Below are 24,050 nucleotides of genomic sequence, written 5' to 3' on the forward strand. Positions count from 1 at the left end.
CTGGCTTCATGTTTTGGCACTTAATCATGAGCAATGAACCATTTACTGTGTGAATTGAATAAAATCATATACAGATGCCTTTAAATGACTGTAAGGCCAGTGATCATGCAAGTTGATGATAGTTGAACTCTGTTATCCATTTCTCATCATGCGCGGAAGTCTGTGGAATATTTGGGAGCTGTTTTAGTTGAGAGGCTGGAATGCTCTCTGAGGGTGTTGAGCCTCCTCCCACTTTCCTGATTGGCTCTTGGGATACTGGATATAGGACATTGGAACTGGAAAAGGGGAGGACAACTCAGCATTAGGGGCAAAGTTGGGGACAACTCAGCGAAAGGGAAAGGCAGCGCTTTTCCTCATTATGTCTGGAACCAGGGAACTTTTGATGCTGGAAAACTTCATTGATGGAAAATTCTTACCTTGTCACTCATATATAGATTCTTATGATCCATCAACAGGAGAAGTGTATTGCAAAGTGCCAAATAGTGGAAAAGAAGAGGTGAGTCTGTTCGCTTAGAGAAAATCAAAATGTATTTAATATGTTGGCAAATTATGAATCACTTCATTTTCTAAAAGAGAAGGGGGTTGGAAGAAAGTATAGAATTATAAAGCAGAAGGAAGACACTAAAGTTTCTCTTGTAACTGGGCAGGTGTGAGATGCAGAAAAAATTGCAAGTTACCACATTCAGAAGACTTACTACATGCAGAAGATTACTACATTCAGAAGAAAGTGGTTTTTCTAGACAACCTAACAGCTGTGGGTGCAGTTTTTATTTTTATTATTTTTTAAAATTCTCAGACATCCCCTAACTATAGTGTGAAGTATTACTTGTAGCAACTATTATTAAATGCATCTTTTCTCTACCAAGTGTTATCTAAATTTACTGGTAGATCCGTGGATTTCTTAAAAAAAAAAAAAAAAAAAAGTGTCAGTTCACTAAAACAAACAACAGCAACATTAATTACTCCTCATATCTTCAAAATTCTTGGGATGATGCAATAATTTGAATAAGGAAACTTAAATCTAATTTTCATATACTTTTGAAGTTAGATTTAGCATTTAAAAAAACCTTTAAACTCTGAACTTAGTGGCATATATGCTCTCTTTCTTTCCCTTCCTCCCTCTCTTTATTCCTTCCTTCCTTTACTGCCTCTTTCTTTTCTTCTTCTGATGAATTGATTTGACTTTGGGAATTTTATAAAATATCTGAGATATGTTAGAGTAATTTTTAGTTACTGCACTGAGAATGTAAATATATCTGGGGTGATAAACATGACTGGTGTATGTACACTCTTTTAATCCATAATAGAGTATGATTTATTTTTAAGACACAAATAACTAGATTATTTAAAGTAAAATTATAGCCTTTGTATGCAGACTTCTTTGAAGAACTCAGTTATCTTTTTTTGTGAACATTTCAAGTCTGTCTTGCATTAACAAAACCTTTAGACTCGTGGATTAATGTTGGCAAGTATTGGCTAGTTTGTTGGTTAAACTATAATCTGCAATTTTGTTTGTTTCAAATGACCCAAGATAACTGTGGAAATCTAGTCTTTTCCACTCCTCTTTGTTTCACAGTGTTTTTCAAAGTGAAGTTAAAAATGCAAATCTGCCAAATTCAGGTTGAATATTTTCTGCAGCTTACAGTTAATACCTTTTCAGAAAATAGAACAAAACTGAAAATAGTAGTTGCTATTACAGTAATAAATATTTTTTATTTCCATGAATCCAATTCACAAGTATCCTATTTGATCCCATAAATCCCACTTTCTTTTCCTGGCTTGAAAAAAAATGGTGACTGTACAAACTCCATGATAAATTTCCCAAATAGTTGCTCACAGCAAATCCTGCCAGTACTCCTAACAGGGGTTCTTCATTCAGCTTTAGTTATGTGCTTTGCCTTCACCAAGCTGCCTTACCAGGATTGTCCCAAGGAGAGAGTTGTAACAACCTAGAAATTAGGCTCTGTTATCGTCCTTTTGTTCAGAGGGCAGAATGCTAACACTTTGGTGTCTGATGCTTAGGTTGATGGTATGTGCTTGTGTGCGTGGTCAGATACACACATGCACACATTTGTTGCAGGCCATTTGCGTTATGGGATTGCAGCTGGAAGCACAGGCCAGAGTCAAACTGCCTGGCTGCAAACACCAGCTCCACTGCTTGCTGTCTGTGGTCTTCACTTACAGCCGAGCCTCTTTATGCCTCAGTTTCCCCATCAATGAAATGGGGATAATAATGATTCCTACTTTGTAGGGTTGTTCTGAGGATTGGATGGACTAATCCATGTAAAGCCCTTGGTGCTTGGCATGTAGTATTCTAAGTATTAGCTTAGGGTAATATTATTGTATATAGTAGATTAATATGCTATCTATATTATACAAACAAATCACATGACACAAGACAATTTAGAAAACATGAGTGGACTTGAATTTTCTAAATGGTAAAGATCAGATTTGTACTTGATCAACTGTAGGAATGAGGTCCCTCTGGTTGGCTGGCAGTGGATTCTCCATGGCTGCAGCTTGAGGTGGGAGTTGCCAAAGCCCACCTCCCTTCCTTCATCCTGCCCGCAGGCCCACATTAGAGATTCGGTTTTGGAGGTCAGGCTACCATCCTCAAACAAATTTCTATGGACAATGAGAATCTTAATCTTTGGTGTTGTTGTGCCAGGGCTGCACACATGCCAGGAGAGCACTGTACCCCTGAGCTAAGACCCCAACCCCCTTTAATAATTGCATGCCTTACTTCAGCTCATCTGAACAAGGGAGACGTTGGCAGGGTTCTTCATGAGGAGCCTAGATCAGAAGTCTGGATGGTCAGATCACATGACCCAAGAGTGCTCCTGACTGCCTGAAGCCTGTGAAGAAGTGTTCTGAGGCTGAGCTGGGCCCAGTGGTGGAAGGAAGGTGGAAGTGACTTTTCTTCATGCATGTGCGGAGGAGGGGGTGGCCTATGGACTACAGATTTGCTTTGTCTGGAGAAGGCATTGCTTAGACGCCTGAGTGAGAAGAAAGGCAGAAGCAGAAAAGCACTCCAAGATTCATTCTGCTGCATCACATTTTGGTCATGAGTTGGCTATACCCATACCTCGTCATTTGTTTCTTTGGGGACATAGCTCCAGAACTAGATCCCTAAGATTTCTGTTCAACCCTAGATCCCCTCCTCTCCAACACAAACCCTTTCCATTGGGCACTGGACTTTGGGCAAGGGTAGACACAGTGGTTATGCCATAGCAAATCTACTTCTGGTTTTGAGAACCAAAAAGATCTGGATTTGAATCCTGATACTACATTTATTAGCTGTGTGACCTCTGGCAAGTTAATTGAGCTTTCTGTGCTTTGCTTCCTTCAACTGTAAAATGGGCATGACAATACTTAGAGCAAAGAATGTTAATGGGAGCTAAATGAAATAATTTGTATATTTAGTCATATTCTTTTAGTTATAAAATTATTCAATAAATGACTAATGGGGTAGGAGCATGCCATCTGCAAGCCATGGCCTTCCACAGCCTGGGTTGGTTCTGTGTCCACCTCTGCCACTGCTATAAAGAAGCACCTGACTAGGATTAGTCATTCCAGGGGCCAATCACATCCCAAGGATAGGATGTCATATAGAACTTTAAACTATAAAACATTACAGCTGGATTAAGAGCTTTAGAGATTCCATAAATCTGTAGTAAATGTCCCCTCCCATTCAATATTCAAAAAAGTCTGTTCGTTGGAAGGTGATTGACATTGCACATCTGCTGAGATTCAAACAGCTTCCTTCTAATTAACTGATTGCTGCATTCTAGCTCCCTCGGTTGAGGGAGGGTTTTGCTTTGTTTTTGTGGTGTTCACTTTGCTGGTGGCATTAACCCCTGTGTCGACCCACATGTGGTAGCCCAGCATTGGGATATGTTGGTAACAGAAATTATTATGTAGGGACCCAAGGATTCTGGATTCCTCTGGTCCCTCAGGAGCAACAGCTTTAAACTGGCTCTCTTCCCTCTTCCCTCTTCTGTTTGCTGCTCAAAGATTGAGGCTGCAGTGGAGGCTGCCAGAGCGGCCTTTCCCAGCTGGTCGTCCTGCAGCCCCCATGAGCGCTCCCAGGTCCTGAACCGGCTGGCAGACTTGCTGGAACAGTCCCTGGAGGACTTGGCCCAGGCAGAATCTAAAGATCAAGGTGAGAGCCATTTCTGTCTAACAGAGCTGGAATTTGAGTGTAGAGGTCTTATACTAAATGCTTATAAAAACAGCAATACGTTACCCAAGATTGACCATTAATACCCTTGTTCCAGTTTGTCAGATGGTCCCTTGCCACTTACATGTAATTGATGGAGTTCAGGATTCTTGTCATTATTCATATCTGGTAGGTGCTTCTTATAGCCCTCCAGTGAGGCAAGGAGACGCTGCTCCTAGGTAAGCTCATGCAGTCCCAGTGAGCTCACACTTCTCCTTCTGCTCCATCCAGGAGCCAGGACAGGGATGGTCATGTGACAGGTGAGCAAGTGTCACACATCATTCATAGCTGGAATGTTCCTGTTAATCCTTCTGATGACCACATGTGTTAGGAGGACATTTTATATAACTCACATGTTTGTATGTGATGTGCAAACACAGTTATCTCAACACCCATTATCTCAACCCCTTCACAGCACTTACAAAGCTTGGTAATTTGTACTGGTAAGACCCTGTGTGGGTGAAGCGGTAGCATCTGACAAATTCCTGATGAGAGCTACGAAGTGTTCAGTCCATAAAGCAAAGTGATCTGATTCCACTCTGCCCCCACCCCTTATTTTATAAACTCATACCTAATGATTTCATGGTTTTACCCAACCATGGTCAAGGAATGCTTCCCAGGCTGGAAGGAACTGTGGCCAGTGCAGTGTGAGTTGGGAAATGGTGTGGGGACAGTTGATGGACAGAGGTCTCTGCTTACTCTACGTGGAACACACTGGCAGTGCTTTCCTCCCTACAGGGAAAACCCTGACTATGGCAAGAACCATAGACATTCCCCGGTCTGTGCAGAACTTCCGGTTCTTTGCTTCCTCCTCCCTGCACCACACGACAGAGAGCACGCAGGTGGACTATCTGGGCTGTCTGCACTACACTATGAGGACCCCAGTGGGAATCGGTAGGTGCTGGTTGGGAAAGCCTGCATCACGATCATGCACAGAGGAGCTCAGAAAATTCTGTAGACTTAATCTCAAGGAATGGACTAAGAAAAAGAAGGAGCCAATTTCTCCTTTTTCTGAAAATTTGTTGGCCTCAAAAATCAATTTCTGATTTATTCTCTTTGTGTCAAATTCCCTACATATTCCTGGAACATTATTTTGGAAAATTTCAGGGAAAAGAATAACGCTAAGAGTAAGTCACATGCCAGGATTTTTTTTGCCACCAATGATTAGACAACAATAACAACCAACCAACTAACCCAGAGAGTGCGATGGTTTAGACCGAAGAATTCTGTGTGCTTCATTATCTTCTCTGAAAACCTGGGATAATAGTTTATCTTTACATATTTTAATAACTATGTGAATTAAATAAATCATACGTCTAGGACACTTAGATAATGACCACACTTATGAATTGATTTAATTAATGATCCTTGGCTGAGATTGCTCTACTTCCTCTACTCAGTTCTTTCTCTTGACCTTTGAAGAAACATCTAAATGTCTGCAATGACTAGGCATGTCCACTAGATGACACTGTTTCATCTGAAAAGAAACTTTTTCTAGTTATATTTTAGGAGTATAAAAGAAAAAATGAGGCATTTTACTATTTTTTTTATTGTAAACAAATGGGATACATGTTGTTTCTCTGTTTGTACATGGCATAAAGGCATACCATTTGGGTAATCATAAATTTACATAGGGTAATGTTGTTTGATTCATTCTGTTATTTTTTCCCTTCCCCTCACACCTCCCACCCCTCTTTTCCCTCTATACAGTCCTTCCTTCCTCCATTCTTGCCCCCCTCCCTAACCCTAACTCTAACCCTAACACTAACCCCTCCCACCCCCCATTATGTGTCATCATCCACTTATTAGCGATATTGTTGGTCCTTTGGTTGTTTGAGATTGGCTTATCTCACTTAGCATGATATTCTCCAATTTCATCCATTTGCCTGCAAATGCCATAATTTTATCATTCCTTATGGCTGAGTAATATTTCATTGTGTGTATATATATATGATATGTATATATATGAGATATATATATATATATATATCATAGTTTCTTTATCCATTCATCAATTGAAGGACATCTAGGTTGGTTCCACAATCTGGCTATTGTGAATTGAGCAGTTATGAACATTGATGTGGCTGTATCTCTGTAGTATGCTGATTTTAAGTCCTTTGGGTATAGGCCAAGGAGTGGGATAGCTGGGTCAAATGGTGGTTCCATTCCAAGTTTTCGAAGGAATCTCCACACTGCTTTCCAGAGTGGCTGCACTAATTTGCAGCCCCACCAGCTATGTATGAGTGTACCTTTCTCCCCACATCCTTGCCAACACCTGTTGTTGCTTGTATTCTTGATAATCACCATTCTAATTGGGGTGAGATGGAATCTTAGGGTGGTTTTGATTTGCATTTCTCTTATTACTAGAGATGTTGAACATTTTTTCATATGTTTGTTGATTGCTTGTAGATCTTCTTGTGTGAAGTGTCTGTTCATTTCCTTAGCCCATTTGTCGATTGGATTGCTTGCATTCTTGGTGTAAAGTTTTTTGAGTTCTTTATAGATTCTGGACATTAGCGCTCTATCTGAAGTATGATTGGCAAAGATTTTCTCCCACTCTGTAGGCTCTTTCTTCGCATTGCTGATAGCCTTTGCTGAGAGAAAGCTTTTTAGTTTGAATCTATCCCAGTTATTGATTCTTGCTTTTATTTCTTGTGCTATGGGAGTCCTGTTGAGAAAGTCTGGTCCTAAGCTGACATGTTGAAGATCTGGACCTACTTTTTCTTCTATAATCTGCAGGGTCTCTGGTCTGATTCTGAGGTCTTCAATCCATTTTGAGTTTAGTTTTGTGCATGGTGAGAGACATGGGTTTAGTTTCATTCTGTTGCATATGGATTTCCAATTCTCCCAGCACCATTTGTTGAAGAGGCTATCTTTTCTCCATTGCATATTTTTGGCCCCTTTGTCTAGTATGAGAAAATTGTATTTATTTGGGTTTGTGTCTGTGTCCTCTATTCTGTACCATTGATCTACCTTTCTATTTTGGTACCTGTACCATGCTGTTTTTGTTACTATTGCTTTGTAGTAGAGTTGAAGATCTGGTATTGCGATACCCCCTGCTTCACTCTTTCTGCTAAGGATTGCTTTAGCTATTCTGGGTTTCTTATTCTTCCAGATGAATTTCATGACTGCTTGTTCTATTTCTTTGAGGTATGTCATTGGGATTTTAATTGGAATTGCATTGAATCTGTATAGCACTTTTGGTAGTATGGCCATTTTGACAATATTAATTCTTCCTATCCAAGAACATGGGAGATCTTTCCATCTTCTAAGGTTTTTCTTTAATTTCTTTCTTCAGTGTTCTGTAGTTCTCATTGTAGAGGTCTTTCACCTCTTTAGTGAGATTGATTCCCAAGTATTTTATGTTTTTCGAGGCTATTGTGAATGGGGTAGTTTTCCTAATTATTCTTTCCAAAGATTTATCACTTATGTATAAAAATGCATTAGATTTATGTGCATTGATCTTATATCCCGCTACTTTACTGAATTCACTTATGAGTTCTAAAAGTTTTCTGGTGGAATTTCCTGGTTCCTCTAAGTATATAATCATATCATCAGCAAATAGGGATAGTTTGAGTTCTTCTTTTCCTATTTGTATCCCTTTAATTTCTTTGGTCTGTCTAATTGCTCTGGCTAGAGTTTCAAGGACGATATTGAATAGAAGTGATGAAAGAGGGCATCCCTGCCTTGTTCCAGTTTTTAGGGGGAATGCTTTCAGTTTTTCACCATTCAGAATGATATTAGCCATAGGCTTAGCATAGATGGCCTTTACAATGTTAAGGAATGTTCCCAATATCCCTATTTTTTCTAGCGTTTTGAGCATGAAGGGGTGCTGTATTTTATCAAATGCTTTTTCTGCATCTATTGAAATAATCATGTGATTCTTGACTTTAAGTCTATTGATATGGTGAATTACATTTATTGATTTCCTGATGTCGAACCAACCTTACATCCCTGGGATAAAACCCACTTGATCATGGTGCACTATTTTTTTCATACGTTTTTGTATGCGGTTTGCTAAAATTTTTTTGAGAATTTTTGCGTCGATGTTCGTTAAGGATAGTGGTCTGAAATTTTCTTTCCTCGATGTGTCTCTGTCTGGTTTAGGTATCAGGATAATATTGGCTTCATAGAGTGAGTTTGGGAGGGTTCCCTCCTCTTCTATTTTATGGAATTCTTTGAGAAGTATTGGAATGAGCTCTTCTTTAAAGGTTTTGTAGAACTCGGCTGAGAACCCATCTGGTCCCGGACTTTTCTTTGTTGGTAGGTTTTTGATGACTTCTTCTATTTCATTACTTGAAATTGGTCTATTTTAATTGTTTATGTCCTCCTCGTTCAGTTTAGGCAATTCATATGTCTCTAGAAACCTGTTGATGTCTTCGAAATTTTCAATTTTGTTGGAGTATAGATTTTCAAAATAGCTTCTAATTATGTTTTGTATTTCCATCCTGTCTGTTGTGATATTTCCTTGTTCATTCCGAATTTTAGTGATTTGGGTTTTCTCTCGTCTTCTCTTTGTTAGTGTGGCTAAAGGTTTATCAATTTTGTTTATTTTTTCGAAGAACCAACTATTTATTTTGTCAATTTTTTGTATTGTTTCTTTTGTTTCAATTTCATTGATTTCAGCTCTGAGTTTAACTATTTCCTGTCTTCTACTACTTTTGGTGCTGTTCTGTTCTTCTTTTTCTAGGGCTTTGAGCTGTAGTGTTAGGTCGTTTATTTGTTGAGTTTTACTTCTTTTATTAAATGCGCTCCATGAAATAAATTTCCCTCTAAGTACTGCTTTCATAGTGTCCCAGAGATTTTGATATGATGTTTCTTTGTTTTCATTTACCTCTAAGAATTTTTTAATTTCCTTCCTAATATCTTCTGTTATCCATTCATCATATAATAGCATATTGTTTAATCTCCAGATGTTGGAATAGTTTCTGTGTTTTACTCTTTCATTTACTTCTAACTTCAATCCATTATGATCTGATAGAATACATGCTAGTGTCTCTATCTTCTTGTATTTGCTAACATTAGCTTTGTGGCATAATATATGGTCTATTTTAGAGAAGGATCCATGTGCTGCTGAGAAGAAAGTGTATTCGCTCTTGGTTGGATGGTATATTCTATAAATGTCCGTTAAGTCTAAGTTATTGATTGTGTTATTGAGATCTATGGTTTCTTTGTTAATTTTTGTTGGAAGATCTGTCCAGTGGTGAGAGAGGTGTGTTAAAATCACCTAGTATTATTTGTTATGGTCTATTTGGTTTCTGAAATTGAGAAGGATTTGTTTGACATACATGGATGAGCCACTGTTTGGGGTATAGATGTTTATGATTGTTATGTCTTGCTGATTTATGCTTCCCTTAAGCAGTATGAAATGTCCTTCTTTATCCCTTCTGACTAACTTTGGCTTGAAGTCCACATTATCTGAAATGAGGATGGATACTCCAGCTTTTTTGCTGAGTCCATGTGCATGGTATTTTTTTCCCCATCCTTTCACCTTTAGTCTATGGGTATCTTTTTCTATGAGGTGAGTCTCTTGCAGGCAACATATTGTTGGATCTTTCTTTTTAATCCAATCTGCCAGTCTATGTCTTTTGATTGAAGAATTCAGGCCATTAACATTCAGGGTTATTATTGAAATATGATTTGTATTCCCAGTCATTTGGTTCATTTTTAAAATTTTATTTATTTATTTATTTATTTATTTTTTGACACGACTTGGTTCCTCCTTTATTTGACAATTCCTTTAGGATAATTCCTCCCATTGCTGATTTGCTTCTTTGTTTTTCATCTCTTCCTCATGGAATATTTTGCTGAGAATGTTCTGTAATGCTGGCTTTCTTTTTGTAACTTCTTTTAGCTTTTGTTTATCATGGAAGGATTTTATTTCATCGTCAAATTTGAAGGTAAGTTTTGCTGGGTATAAGATTCTTGGTTGGCATCCATTTTCTTTCAGGGCTTGAAAAATGTTGTTCCAGGCCCTTCTAGCTTTTAGGGCCTGGATTGAAAAATCTGCTGATATCCGTATTGGTTTCCCCCTGAATGTAATTTGGTTCTTTTCTCTCACAGCCTTTAAAATTCTGTCTTTATTTTGTATGTTAAGTATTTTCATTATAATGTGCCTTGGTGTGGGTCTGTTGTAATTTTGTGTATTTGGAGTCCTATAAGCCTCTTGTACTCGGTTTTCCATTTCATTCTTCAGATTTGGGAAATTCTCTGATATTATTTCATTGAATAGATTGTTCATTCCTTTGGTTTGTTTCTCTAAGCCTTCCTCAATCCCAATAATTCTTAAATTTGGCCTTTTCATGATATCCCATAGTTCTTGTAGATTCTGTTCATGATTTCTTACCATCTTCTCTGTTTGGTCAACTTTGTTTTCAAGATTAAATATTTTGTCTTCAATATCTGAAGTTCTGTCTTCCAGGTGTTCTATCCTATTGGTTATGCTTTCTATGGAGTTCTTAATTTGGTTTATTGTTTCTTTCATTTCAAGGATTTCTGTTTGTTTGTTTTTTTCAATATCTCTAACTCTTTTTTGAAATGATCTTTTGCTTCCTGTATTTGCTCTTTTAACTGTCGATTGGTGGGATCATTCAATGCCTGCACATTTTACTATTTTGATTCTTCAAACTTTTTGGAAATCACATTTTTAGGGCATTATGGATATGTATAACTGCCTCCTAAGAAGTATGCTAAAATTTTTTGCTGAAAAAATACTCTGTTATCCCCTAAAGAACAGATTTTTTTTTCCTCAATGGGAAATTTAATACTGTAAAATATACATTTACTTTCATAGCACAGGTTTGAGAGCAGAGCTTAAAATGAAGGAATCCATTTCCTTAGTCATGATGGAGGCTTTGTATTTGTTAAGTCTTGTGTTTGAGAACCTGGACAATTTTAGAACATTGCATGGAGACACACTCTGAATGTTGGGTTTGTTACTTATCCAGGAAATCTGTTGGGTCAGGGTACAAGTGAGAATCTAGAGAGAACATTTATTTAAGAATATTCTAAACAGTTTAGATGGATTTCATGATCTATGCATGAAAGTTGATTGGCTTTACTGACAATAAAACTTTCTACCAGGGCCATTCAGAACCATTTCGTTCCTACTTTATAAATAATTCTAGAAAGCTTGAGGTATTACGTGTCAATCCACAACATATTGGAAACAGAGGTAGAGAAACTTGTTAGAATAAATAGCAACTGAACAGCTTAGTAATGAGAAGGGAGATACTTTTTTAAAAAGTAAAGCCCAGTTTATAAATCTCAAAATGCATTACATTCTGAAACTGTTAAGCCATAGATTGGTGACAGCCTTGTAGCCCTAGGGCTTACATTGTTGTTCATAATTATAATTGTGAACCATCAAGAAATGTGAAAACTGTTTTGAAAGGCACAGTTGTGTATAATAAATTTTAGACCAATTTACTTGAAGTTACCTACAAATAAGCCAAGTTTGGGATTTTTAAGGGTAAGTTTCATGCAGCACGAAGGGGTTCTCAGTTAGTAACCTTGTCTGGTTAGGGGCACATCACCCGGAAGTGCTTCTGTTCTTGTCCTTTAGCGGGTCTGATCAGCCCTTGGAATTTGCCCCTCTACTTGCTGACCTGGAAGATAGCTCCAGCCATCGCTGCTGGGAACACTGTGATAGCAAAACCCAGTGAGCTAACTTCAGTGACAGCGTGGATGTTGTGCAAACTCCTGAATAAAGCAGGTAATTAGGTGTTGGGGCAAATTTAGGGGAGGAACAAAGTTATATTATATACAGATCTCCCACTCGGCAGCAATATCCAGCCCAGGGACATCTTCAGGATTTGTCTCCCTGATCCTTTTCTGAGAAATCCCTTTCATCCACAGTAGGGCATTCACACACTATTCCTCTATTCAACTGCTACTATGCCACCTCACAAGGTAGTGACTAGAAGTGTAATAAACATATAGCAGCATTGCAAGCTTAATGAGTCCTGATCTAATCAAAGACACCCACTCACTCCAGAGTATCCTCAAATTTTAATCTTAGGTTTAAGCCACAAGTTAATCTTGATGAAAATGAGAAGATTGCTTATTCCTATAAGTTGTATACACTAGCTTATAGACACAGCCATTTCCAAAGGATTCAAATATAAATCATTTGGCTTTCCTTGATTTGGGATCAATACTCAGAAGCTGATAGGCTGTGGCCTCTCACCTCAAGGCTCACACATTTGCTCCTGTGTTAGTTTTTCATTAGTGTGATTCAAATACCCAACAAGAACAATGGAGAGGAAGAAAGGTTTGGGTTCAGTTTCAGAGACCGACTCCATTGCTCTGGGCCCAAGGTGAAGCAGAACATCATGGTGGAAGGGCATGGTGAAGGAAAGCTGCTCAGCTCACTGCAGCCTGGAAGGAGAGAGGGAGGGACAGTGTGCACATGTGAGAGACCAGGGACAAGACAATTCCCAAGAGCACACCTCCTGAGACCTACTTTCTCCAGCCATGCTCCACCTGCCTGGAATTACTACCCAGTAATCCATTCAAATTTTTAATCCATTTGATGAATTTTATCAAATGGATTAATTCATTGATGAGGTTAGAACTCTTATAATCATTTCACTTCTCAATATTCATGCATTGCCTTACACATGAAGTTTTTAAACAAGCTATGCTATTCTACCCCTGACCCTCCAAAGTTATGCTTATCTCACAGTACAAAATGTATTCACTCCTTGCCCTGTTTCTGCTAGTAGTTTAATGACCATATTCAGAGTGCAATCCTGGATTTGTTCTGGGGTACAACTCCACACAGACAGCCTAATGCTGAACCAGGATTTGGAAGTCATGGACAGGAAGCTCTGCAGGTAACATGTGAGAAGGCCCCTTGCTATTAGGTCTCTGGGTTCGTGTCCACCACAGTCAGGGTGGGATGATGTATGGATGTACCATCCTTTTGTCTATGTCACCTTCTGCTGTGTTCACTGACTTAGCACACAGAGAAGGTACTGCTGGGTTCTCCCATATTTACAAAATGGGCACGGGGTACCAGCCTATCTCCCTCTTTTTTCTGGATACCTTTGCTCTTGAAACAAAAACATACACATTAGGTTCCAGTGAAATTTAGTCATTTCTCTAGGATTCTAATGATAGGTTAAAACTGAACCTGTTCAGAGCAAGGCATTGGGCCATATGACCCTAGTATCCTATAGAGGAATGAGGCCTCCCAACCTAGGTCATTGGGTGATGTCTATGGAAGCCCTAGTCCTCTGGGGAAGTGTATGACTTGAATGTGTCTACCTCTCTGATGTCCCAGAATGTGTCAGTCTTTCCTTACAGAAGAGACCACCATTCTAATTCCATCCTTTGCAAAATGGAGTCTTTGGTGTACATAAACTTACAGTATATTTCTTCATAGCCAGTGATTTTTAGGTTCCTAGAAGGGTTCAGGATTGGAACTCTGTTAGCTCTCTGTTGCTATAACAAATACCTGAGATAAATCAACCTAAAAACAAGAAAGGTTTATTTTGGCTCAGAGTTTTGGAGTTTCATGGTCAGTTGGCTCCATTGCTTTTGGGCCTGTGGTGAGATAGCACATTATGGTGGGAGCACAAGGTGGAAGAAACAGCTCACCTCATGGTGAGCAGGAAGCAAAGAGAGAGGAAGAAGAGGGACTGGGGTCCCCATATTCCCTTCTAGGGCATGCCCCTAATGACTTAACTTCCTCCCACCAGCTCCACCTCTTAACAGTTACACCACCTCCCAGCAGTACCACAGACTGGGGCCTAGCCCTTCAACACATGGACCTTTGGGGACATTCCAGATCCAAAGTATTGCAGGGACTCTACTCTACTTTGATCTCATAGGGGAGGAGGTACATGGAGGGGCGAGAAGCCCTGTTTCCCTGAGCACTCCCCTGAAACCAGACATCTTGATCTACAGTGAGTCTGCTTCCCTCACCACTCTCCCCAGAGCCTGGTCTGCAGGAGAGCTTTCCATTTCCATCTGTTTGCACAACACCCATCTTTCTTGTGAACCAGAAGTCCTGTTATGCCAAGGCAGCCCTTCTCCTTCCTTCCTGGGCTACCTTTGCCAAGTTTTCCTTCCCTGAAAAATACCGAGAGGTGCTGATCAAATCATACCTCTCCTAAACTCTTGGTTTCTCCACTAGGATCTGGAGGACCTGTGAATCACAGCCATGAAATCCTACTTTACAGTAATGCAGGAGGAACTTTTAAGAGTATAAGGGGAAAAAGTGAAAATGAACTGCTAACATATTCTGTATTTTAAAGAGCTAGCTCCTCTAGTCCTGGGCGTAGAACTGTAAGTACCTCTTTGGGAGTCTGGAGTATTCATTTTCTTCTTGGGGGTACCAAATGTTTGCCCTCATTCCTGGAGAGTCCCCTGGAGGTTCTGAGCCATTTCCACTTTTTTTTTTCTTTCCCCCAGCTCTATTTAAATTTAAAGTTCTTCTTGTCTCCCTGCCAGTCCTGGGTATTTGAGAAGCTTCATTTTTGTCTGTTCCTATGTTTCCAACTTGCCTATTAGCCACCTCGCCTGAATTTTGCTGAATATCTTCCTGTTTAACTGCTTTCCTTCTCTTATAATCAGAATCTTTTAAGGGTTCACAGGCAAATATCTGTATAAAAGTTTCACAAATGTCTGGATCAAGTGGCAAGATGGTCCTGAGAAATCATGGCCAGCAGATGCCACTTAACACATGAATATGGGTGCTACAGAAGCAGAATCAGAAGGTTAATACCGCTCATGGAAGGCCATCCGGCTGCTGAAATGAGCTCACTCTTCCTTGGTGAGACATATGTGGTGCTCCTGTGTTTCCTCTCACCCTCTGGTAAAATGCTGCCCTATGCGGGAGAAAGGATTCAAGTCACTTTTTCCTTCAGTCCCCCTTCCTGTCCCACTCCCTGGTCCAGCCACACACATGGCCCATATTGGATGAAGAGGAAATGGGAGAAATTTGACTCTGTTTTCTCCCCATCAGTTGTTCTCCTTCCCGACTCTTTGCCCCAACATGGTGCCCAGGGGCTTTCACATGGTGCCAGGCACGCCTCTGGCAAGGACCTGGGATCCAGAGTTGACCTGAGCTAGATTCGACAGGTGCGCACACTGAGGGGAAAGGCAAGGCTGTTAGGCAGGAGGCTCTGACAGGTATGCTCATGGCACTGAAACTCCTTACCTTAGGGTTTGCTGTGGACACGGCCTCCATGGTCCCCTGAAGGTGATCAGGCTTAGGTGGTGGCTCTGTGGGAGGGTGTCCTGCATGATAAGTGATCATCATTGTGAAATTATTATTTATACATTAAGTGCAGATTCTTGAAGTGTTGGTTTGAATTCACGAGGGTGTGTTTCTGTTGAGGAGAGAATGCCTTAGGAGGGGCAAGGGAAGGAGACTAGGAGCAGGCAGGGCCAGAAGCTTTAGGATGGAGGACTTCTGCACCTACTGTGGTCTCCTAAAAAAATGGGTTCAATTTAGCTACCTCCCAGCAGACCCTAAGAACTTCTAGATATGACATGATCAAATGCAAGTTCTTTTCTGCACACAAAGCTCCCTGTATTTGCAAGCCATTTCTAATTTGGATATTGGACTTTAAGCATTCATTCACTCATCCATTTATTGAGCGATTATTTATTAACCTGCTCTGGATAGTTTGGGTGTTTACTCATTATTAAACCTTACTTGCCTCAATTTTCTCATTTGTGAAGTGAAGATAATAATACCAAATGCTTTATAGGGTTGCTGTGAGTTCTAAAATGGTAGAGTAGTCCCCCCTTATCAGTGGAGAATATGTTCCAGGACCCCCAGTGGATGGCCTGAAACCATGCATAGTATTGGGCCCTAGTATATTGAGTTTTTTCCCTATACAGACGATATCTTTGATAAAAGTTTAATTTACAAATTAGCCACAGTAAGAGATAAATAATAGCTAGTAAGAAAAGTAGAACAATTGTAACACATACTATGATAAAGGTATGTGAATATGGTCTCTCTCCTCTTAAGTGTTGTATTAGTCAGCATTTTCACTGCTGTGACTAAAGGATCTGACCAGGACAATTATAGAAGAGGAAAAGTTTAAGGGCTCATGATTTCAGAGGTCTTAGTCTTAGTCCACAGAAGGCTGGCTCCATTCCTTGGGGCTCTAGGTGAGGCTGAACATCATGGCAGGAGAGGGTGGCAGAGGGAAGCAGCTCACATCACGGTGATCAGGAAGCAGAGAGAGACTCCGCTCTCCAGATACAAAACATATATCCCATAGCCACACCCCAATTCCCACCTCCTCCAGCTACACCCTACCACTACCAATTCACTGATTGGGTTAAGACTCTTACAATCCAAACATTTCTCCTCTGAATCGTCCTGCATTGTTTCACATGTGAGCTTTTGGGGGGCACCTTATATCAAACCATAACAGCAATAAAGACAAATAATATTTTCAGAGAGTCACTGTGAGTTTGTGATTAAAATCACAGAAAATAAATCCACAGATATAGGATATGACTGGCCCACACTAAACACCCAATAATGTGAGTTCTTTCCAGTGTTTAGTTCTATGTGACCAACTAGGGATACAACAGAGAACAGAAAACCAGGTGCTATTTCTAGCCTTAGTGAGCACACCCTCTGGTGGTGGACAGGCATATATCAGCAAATCCAGAAAACACATAAACACACACATGTAGATTCAGGGCATAGGATCCTGTGATAGAAAAGATTGGGACATCTATTTGGGGTGCTCTTTGTACTTATAAGTTGGTTTTAGAGTGCAGGGCTCTGTCAAAATCATGGGGCACAGGACCTCTAACCCAAACCTCACCCACCCTGGGAAACTTCCCCTATTTCCCTGGCCAAGGTAGTCAATCTTCTTTGCAGATTCATACTTCCCTCTACTTAACGTTTTCCCCCTACACTTCGACTCCTAGATATCACATTGGAACAGGGCATTGCTCCCTCATTGGGCTTGACCTGCCTGAGAATATATGTGCATCTGCAGTCCCTAAAGTGTAGTCACTACTGTGGGATGAATTTCCTAGGGTGTGTACCTAGAAGCACCTGAGGAATTCCATCTACTGGGTTCTATAGGCAGAGGTGACTCTCCAGTCCTTGCTTTGCTATTAAACTGGAGGTAGCCATAAAGCTGAGTGTTGTGCAACCTGCCAAGTGCTCCTCCCATTCAAGCTATTGGAAATTCAAGGAGCGTCTTCATGTAACCTTAAGTTCTCAACATACTCAGTAGAATTACTGTCACTGATGCTGTTTCCAGGTGTTCCACCAGGTGTGGTCAATATTGTGTTTGGAACAGGGCCCAAGGTAGGTGAGGCCCTGGTGTCCCACCCCGAGGTGCCCTTGATCTCCTTTACTGGAAGTCAGCCCACAGCTGAGCGGATCACCCAGTTGAGTGCTCCATTCTGCAAGAAGCTCTCCCTGGAACTGGGGGGCAAAAATCCTGCCATCATCTTTGAGGATGCCAACTTGGACGAGTGTATTCCAGCAACTGTGAGGTCCAGCTTTACCAACCAGGTATGTCCTCTGAGTATTCCCCAACCCATGATGCTGTCAACCTGAATCTGTTTTATCACAGTGCAAATCCCAGGAATGAACAGGTAAATCCAGTCGCTTCCATGAAAGGAGGATCAGTCCATTGTGATATTCCAGTGTCGATCAGCTCCAATTCTTGAATTCCACAACTTATTTCATGTAATGGGCAGAATGATTGATTTTGCTGCTCCAGCCTCCTCCAATTTTTATTCACACATTTACACTATTTCCTTTCGGTGCCCACATGTCCTATTCCCAGTGGACCTTATTCTTCCCTCAAAGATATCTCAAATGCATGCATACTGTATTACCACTGTCTGTAATATTGCTCAATTTGGTGTCTCAACTTGGAGTCATGAAGAGCTTCAGTGCCATCTTGCATCTCCAGAAATTACACAACCGATGCTCTTTGTGGGCTCTTTAGTGTTAGATTCTTCAAGGTCTTGGCACCCCAAATGGTTAAGAACACTGTACAGCAGCTGTGTGAAGATGGAAGCAGTACCTGTCTTTGTGCAGCAATTTTAGTATCAATGCCCAGGATACTGCACAGGTTCTAGCAGATGTGTGCTAACACTGAATGATTTGCTCCAAAAGATATTTTTATTTTACTAGAGACATAAGTCTCTACTAAAGTGTCATAACTTCCATAGAAGAACAGTGGAATGAGACAGTTTTGCATTTTCCTTGACTGGAGAAACATTGGATGTTACAAAATCATTTGAACCTGTATTTCTACACCTGTAGAATCATTTGGGCAATAATAATGCCTTCAGATAGGATTTTGTAAATGTAAGTGAAAAACCACCTCCTCCTCCTCCTCCTTCTTCTTCTTCTCCTCCTCCTCATTTTGGTGTTACATGGGATTGAGCCCAGGGTTTTGTGCATGCTAGGTAAGCACCCTTCCAGTGAGCTACACCTCAACCCTGGAACCTAGTATTTTAAAGATAATTATAATGATAATGATTTGACTTACCATAATTCCTAGAGAAAAAGTCTAGAAGCAAAGAGGAATTTTGGATCAATCGATAAGGCCTTTTTATCTTTTACTGATTTAATCATTAAAATAAGTAAATATCAAATGAATAATTGAATCCCGCATTTTGGTGATTTCCAGATAACAGCAAAAGTAGACAAATTCCAGGAACTGAGAATTGACATGAGACAGGAGTGCACATTCTCTGTATAAGGAAATGTGTACTGAGCCTGGAAGTGTAGATTCCTGGCTGCTCAGTTACCAGAATCATGCTAGGATTTGACTGCACCCAGAAAGCCTTCCTCTTGGGGGTGTTTTAAAGTTTCAGTGGGAGAAGAATCATGGCCAATTCAGCAACAGTTGGATTTTAGGCAAAAAAGAAGAAAAAAAAGTTTGATTTTTTTTTTTTTTTTTACTTAGTTAAGTGATGACTCCCATGGATTATATACTTCCTTCTTATATTAGGCATGATTATCTTATTGGGGGAAACATGTCTATATGAACTTTGGCACCAATGATTCCAAACTTCATTTCCTAATTCTAAAATGAGAATGTCAACACATCAGACTTATTATGTAAGGAGCATTCTACACAGTGCCTGGCAAATGACAGAGACTCAATAAATGATATTGTCTTCTTCTCATTTCCTCCAAAGTCATCCTCTGAGGGATCTGTGTTGCCTATGCTTTCCTGGCACAGAGTACCAGGAGACTTGGTAAAACCTCAAGTCTCTTTATCCTATCCCCATAGGGCACAGGGCACGTGTGCTGATGAATCTGCCGGGTGTTTGGTCATTCCCCAACCTAGATAAGCAGATAGTTCAGATTGTGATCCTGTTTGCAGAAAGAATTGATTATGTTGATACATTAACTGTTTAATTTACACAATGAACTTTCGTACAAATACCAAGATAACTAGAAGCATTCTGTTTCCTAGGATTTTTGTGAAGACCAAATACAAATGTGATGAAGATAGTTACTTATGCATCTATGTTCTATCTTTAAGCTGTAACCTGCAACCTATTACTTCTCCAGGGTGTCTGTGCCTGCCTCCTACACTTTTAGGATCCTATACCTCTGTAAGAATCTTGAGCTCACTAGATTCCTATCACTTCTCTCCATCTCCATTGATCCCTCTCTGGTCCAAGCTACCTCCACTCATCTGCACTTTGAAATATCTCATAACTCTGAACTGTTTCCACGCCTATTTCCTTCCTTTCTATTTTCTACACAGCTGTCAGAATGATATTTTTAAAATGTAAAATGATCATATCACTCTTCTGCACAAACCCTTCCAGTTTCACAATACCGGGACTAAAACGCAAGCTCCATATGAGCCGTGAGGGCGCACTAGGTTGCCCTGTTCACCCTGTGTGCTTGACTCCCACCATCGCCTCTCCTTCCCGCCTCCGCTCCCAGTCTCACCCCACACTCCTTCCTGCCACACACCCACACCTGCTCCTTCCCACAGCAGGTCCTCCGTGCTGACTGCTAGAATTCCCTCCTCCAGATCTTTTTTCATCCAACTCTTTAATGTCAATAAAAAGTTCGTTCTCCAAATATCTCCTTTTTGCAATTGCCTTCTACAACCCGGTTTAGTAAAATAACTGTCTCCTTCTCTATCAATTTTTATTCTCCTCCTCTGCCTAATTTTTGTTTATTGCTTTGATCACTACCTGAAGCTCTATTGTGTGGAATGTGTCCACCTGTGTTTCTGTCTGTCTTCCTACAAGACTGTGTGCTCTACATGGTAGGGACCTGGGCTTGTTCACCACTGGATCCCATTGCCTGGACTATGCCTGATACATCACTAGAACTAGGAACTAGAAAGTGCTGGGGGATCTACCAGGAAGGAGAACGTCCTCCAATCTAGTCATTGTTCACATTCTTGGCAGGGTGAAATCTGTCTCTGTACCAGTAGGGTCTTTGTTCAGAAGAGTATCTATAATGAATTTCTGAAGAGGTTTGTAGAAGCTACCAGAAAGTGGAAAGTCAGCATTCCTTCTGATCCATCAGCCAGCATGGGTGCTCTGATAAGTAAAGCACATTTGGAGAAAGTAAGTACACCTTCATCATGTAAATTACAGAAAAGTTTTTGGAAGAGAAACTCAGTGCAAGCATAACACACCTGGGTCTTTAAAATACTTTAATTACTTCTGAAAAATTATGAGCTATGGGAAATTGTCTCTAGACATAGGGTTTAAAAACTTTAGATTTTAATATGCAAATGGAGTTCCTTGACTAGAATGTAAGCTCCATGGCTAGGTTTATTCACTGCTGTGTCCTTAGAGCTCAGAAATATACCTAGAACATAGAAGGTGCATAGTAGTAGTTGGGAGAATGATTCGGATAGCACTATTGTGTTCCAGTTAAGATATATGCTGCAAATTCAGGTGCCCATTTTCCTTGAATACTTGTAAATCCTCAACTTGAAATACCCAGTATTGGGTCCAAAGGTGCAAGGTCCTTGCCATCTTTCTTGCCAGCATGGCTCAGCATCAAGACTCTGAAAAGAAACAAAAACATAAGAACTAAGCCTCCTTTAAGCCTCTTTTCAAGAAAGCTCATATGTCATTATCTTGGAGTTACTGGGTTAAATTATTACACATTTGCTTTCCATCGTAATTAGCTATACTATATTACTCAGATGTGGTTTCAGAGTATAATCAGTAATGAGACTAGAAATTATTATTTTCTGGAAGCTCAGCTATTGAAGGACATTATGGTCTATAAATTTTACAAATCATTCACTTCCCATTTATAATGGGAAAAAAGGAAGAAAATACTCTTTCATATATTTAACTACAAAATATACCAGAGTTTGAATTTAACTTTACTTTTTTTTAGCTTCATGAACAATGTAGTCTCTCTGAGGCTCAAATATATCACCAGCAAATAGGGATATGACAGATAAAGAGAGAGGATAGAATTTTGAAAGAATCAAGTGGGAGTGTATGTAAAGTACTTTTCTGAGTATCTGACACTCAGACATTAAATATGTTCCTTCCCTCCCCAATTCATGAACGCTGAATGCCCAAATGATGGCTGGAACATCTCTGCTTTAAGGTTTAGTAGCTAAGTGACAAGAAAACCCAGGTTTCTTACTAATGACCTTATATTGCTTTCTAATGATTCGAAAATATGAATTTTTTCTGCTGATTTGTGTGAAGCCAAATTGTGAGAATTTGCTAACTGTTTGTTACTTGCCCAGGTCAGAAGTTACATCAAGAAAGCTTGTGCTGAAGGAGCCAAAATCCTGTGTGGTGAGGGGGTGGATAGGTTGAGCCTGCCCCCTAGGAATCAGGCAGGCTACTTCATGCTTCCCACGGTGATAACAGACATTAAGGATGAGTCCTGCTGCATGCAGGAGGAGATATTTGGTCCAGTGACGTGTGTTGTCCCTTTTGATAGCGAAGAGGAAGTGATTAGAAGGGCCAACAACGTTAAATACGGACTGGCAGCGACCGTATGGTCAGGCAATGTGGGACGCATCCACCGGGTGGCTCAGAAGCTACAGTCAGGCTTGGTCTGGACTAACTGCTGGATGATCAGAGAGCTGAACCTGCCTTTTGGGGGGATGAAGTATTCTGGGATAGGAAGGGAAGGAGCCAAAGACTCTCATGACTTCTTCACTGAAATCAAAACCATCACAGTTAAATACTGATCTTCGCCCATGAGGAAGCTGTTGTGGTCACTGCCTTGCAGCAGAGACCCAGCTGTCCAGGGTGGTCAAGGAAGTGCTAGCATCCATCCCAGAATATCTTGATGGCAGGAGGTACTCCCAAGCTCACCTTGGTGGTTCATGTTTTTACCAGCTAGCAAAGAGATTCTATCTATTTTCAGTGTGGACTCAGAGGAGAGAAGACTTCTGTGTAGGAAACCACAACAAGGAAGCCACAAGATCATCATGTCCTGTCTTCATAGGATTTTTGTCATCGTCTTGACTGAATTCTTGGAATCCTCAGTAATCATATATTTTCATTTACAAATATGGAGTAAAAAAAATCCACAAAGCTGAAAGACAACTCAGCATAATTTTCTGCCTTTGAGGGGACCATGAACGTGGTCTCCTGGTCTACTGAATACCCAGCAAGGCTAAATGATAACTGGCTACTCCTCATTATGTATGGGGATGTTGAATATTTATGAAATTTGTTCGAGGAAGCCTATGTGATAGGTTGGGCTAAATATATCTATACAATGACAAAGAAGAGTAAAATTGCTACCACTTTTAGAGGAAACTTGGAACAAGAAGAGGAAACTAATCCATTTCCACTGTCAAGTCTATCAATTATAATAAGTCTTATCATTTCCTAATCCAAAAAAGAAGCATTAAAATAATAAGCAATTTTACTAAAAAGTATGACTTGTCCATTATCCCTCCTTATGTCCATTCTCTTAGAAGTATGGATTCTTTTTCTAATAAAGCTATTTCTAGTTGCTTATTTTTCTGGATTCCCCAATGATTAAAGGAGAAAACTGAGGGTTATGGGTTGAATAGCACACTCAAGGTCGTACAAACAGTATGGGCTAGAGGTAGGGCTGGATCCTCAGACTCTCAAACTCATGATTTCTGCAAACCTCACACCTGCCTTGGGTTGTGCTCCAGAGGGAGCAGATAATTTATGGTCCAAGGCACGCATCATGCTGGGTCCTTCTCCAAGTGTCCCTCTTGTTTTGCTTCTTCCCTCTTGTTTTGCTTCTTCCCTCTTGTTCAGCTCCATTCTACATGGGTGAGGGACCCGCTACAGGGGCATGCAATCCAGGAACTCCTGGAACCCAGCATCTTTCTCACTGGCAGAAACAATCTGTTTGTAGTCTATCTCCACAATTGGACAGGAATGTTAAAGGCCCTGGCTTATGTTATTACCCCCCAAATCTCAAAGCATTTGTAGCACCGCACTGGCACACAGAAGGCACTCAACACTAACTCCAGAGGGGAATAAGGTGTCCCTGGTGCTCTGGGGTATTTGCTGCATTAGTTGTGTGTCAGGGGACTGAGGGTAACTGTAGGGGGAAGACTTAGCTTATAACTGCTTGGGATTTTAGGTATATTGTCTTGTTTACAAATGCTGAGAAATGTCAGTCAGCCTATTGAAGATCAAGTGATGGTGTGAATCATACCTCTTCCTAGCTTTGGACTCCCTCCCTTCTCCTTTCCTCACCACCTCTCTTCTCAACCTTGATTACTTTAGTCCAGGACCAACTCCAAGAGTCAGCCGGAGGAGCTTCAGTCTTTTTTTCTTTTTTATTGTTTATTCTATTTAGTTAGACATGACGGCAGAATGCATGTCTTTTTTTCTTTTTTATTGTTTATTCTATTTAGTTAGACAT

At 40.3% G+C, this 24,050-nt stretch overlaps 1 protein-coding gene across 2 annotated transcripts; it reads left to right on the top strand.

Annotated features, from left to right (window-relative positions):
• Window positions 1-270: 270 nt before the first annotated feature.
• ALDH8A1 (aldehyde dehydrogenase 8 family member A1) lies at window positions 271-23,163 on the top strand. 2 transcript variants are annotated; one of them, XM_079147114.1, is made up of 7 exons: window positions 271-496; window positions 4,015-4,162; window positions 4,958-5,113; window positions 11,784-11,933; window positions 17,470-17,726; window positions 20,612-20,773; window positions 21,928-23,163. In XM_079147114.1, the coding sequence occupies exons 1-7, from the start codon at window positions 359-361 to the stop codon at window positions 22,378-22,380; spliced, it is 1,464 nt and encodes a 487-aa protein (XP_079003240.1). In that variant the 5' UTR covers window positions 271-358; the 3' UTR covers window positions 22,381-23,163. The 2 variants fall into 2 exon arrangements, with proteins under 2 accessions (XP_079003240.1, XP_079003241.1); XM_079147115.1 differs by lacking the exon at window positions 4,958-5,113.
• The last annotated feature ends 887 nt before the right edge of the window (window positions 23,164-24,050 follow it).

The sequence above is a fragment of the Sciurus vulgaris genome (assembly GCF_902686455.1).
Source record: "Sciurus vulgaris genome assembly, chromosome: 7".
Lineage (NCBI taxonomy): Eukaryota > Metazoa > Chordata > Mammalia > Rodentia > Sciuridae > Sciurus > Sciurus vulgaris.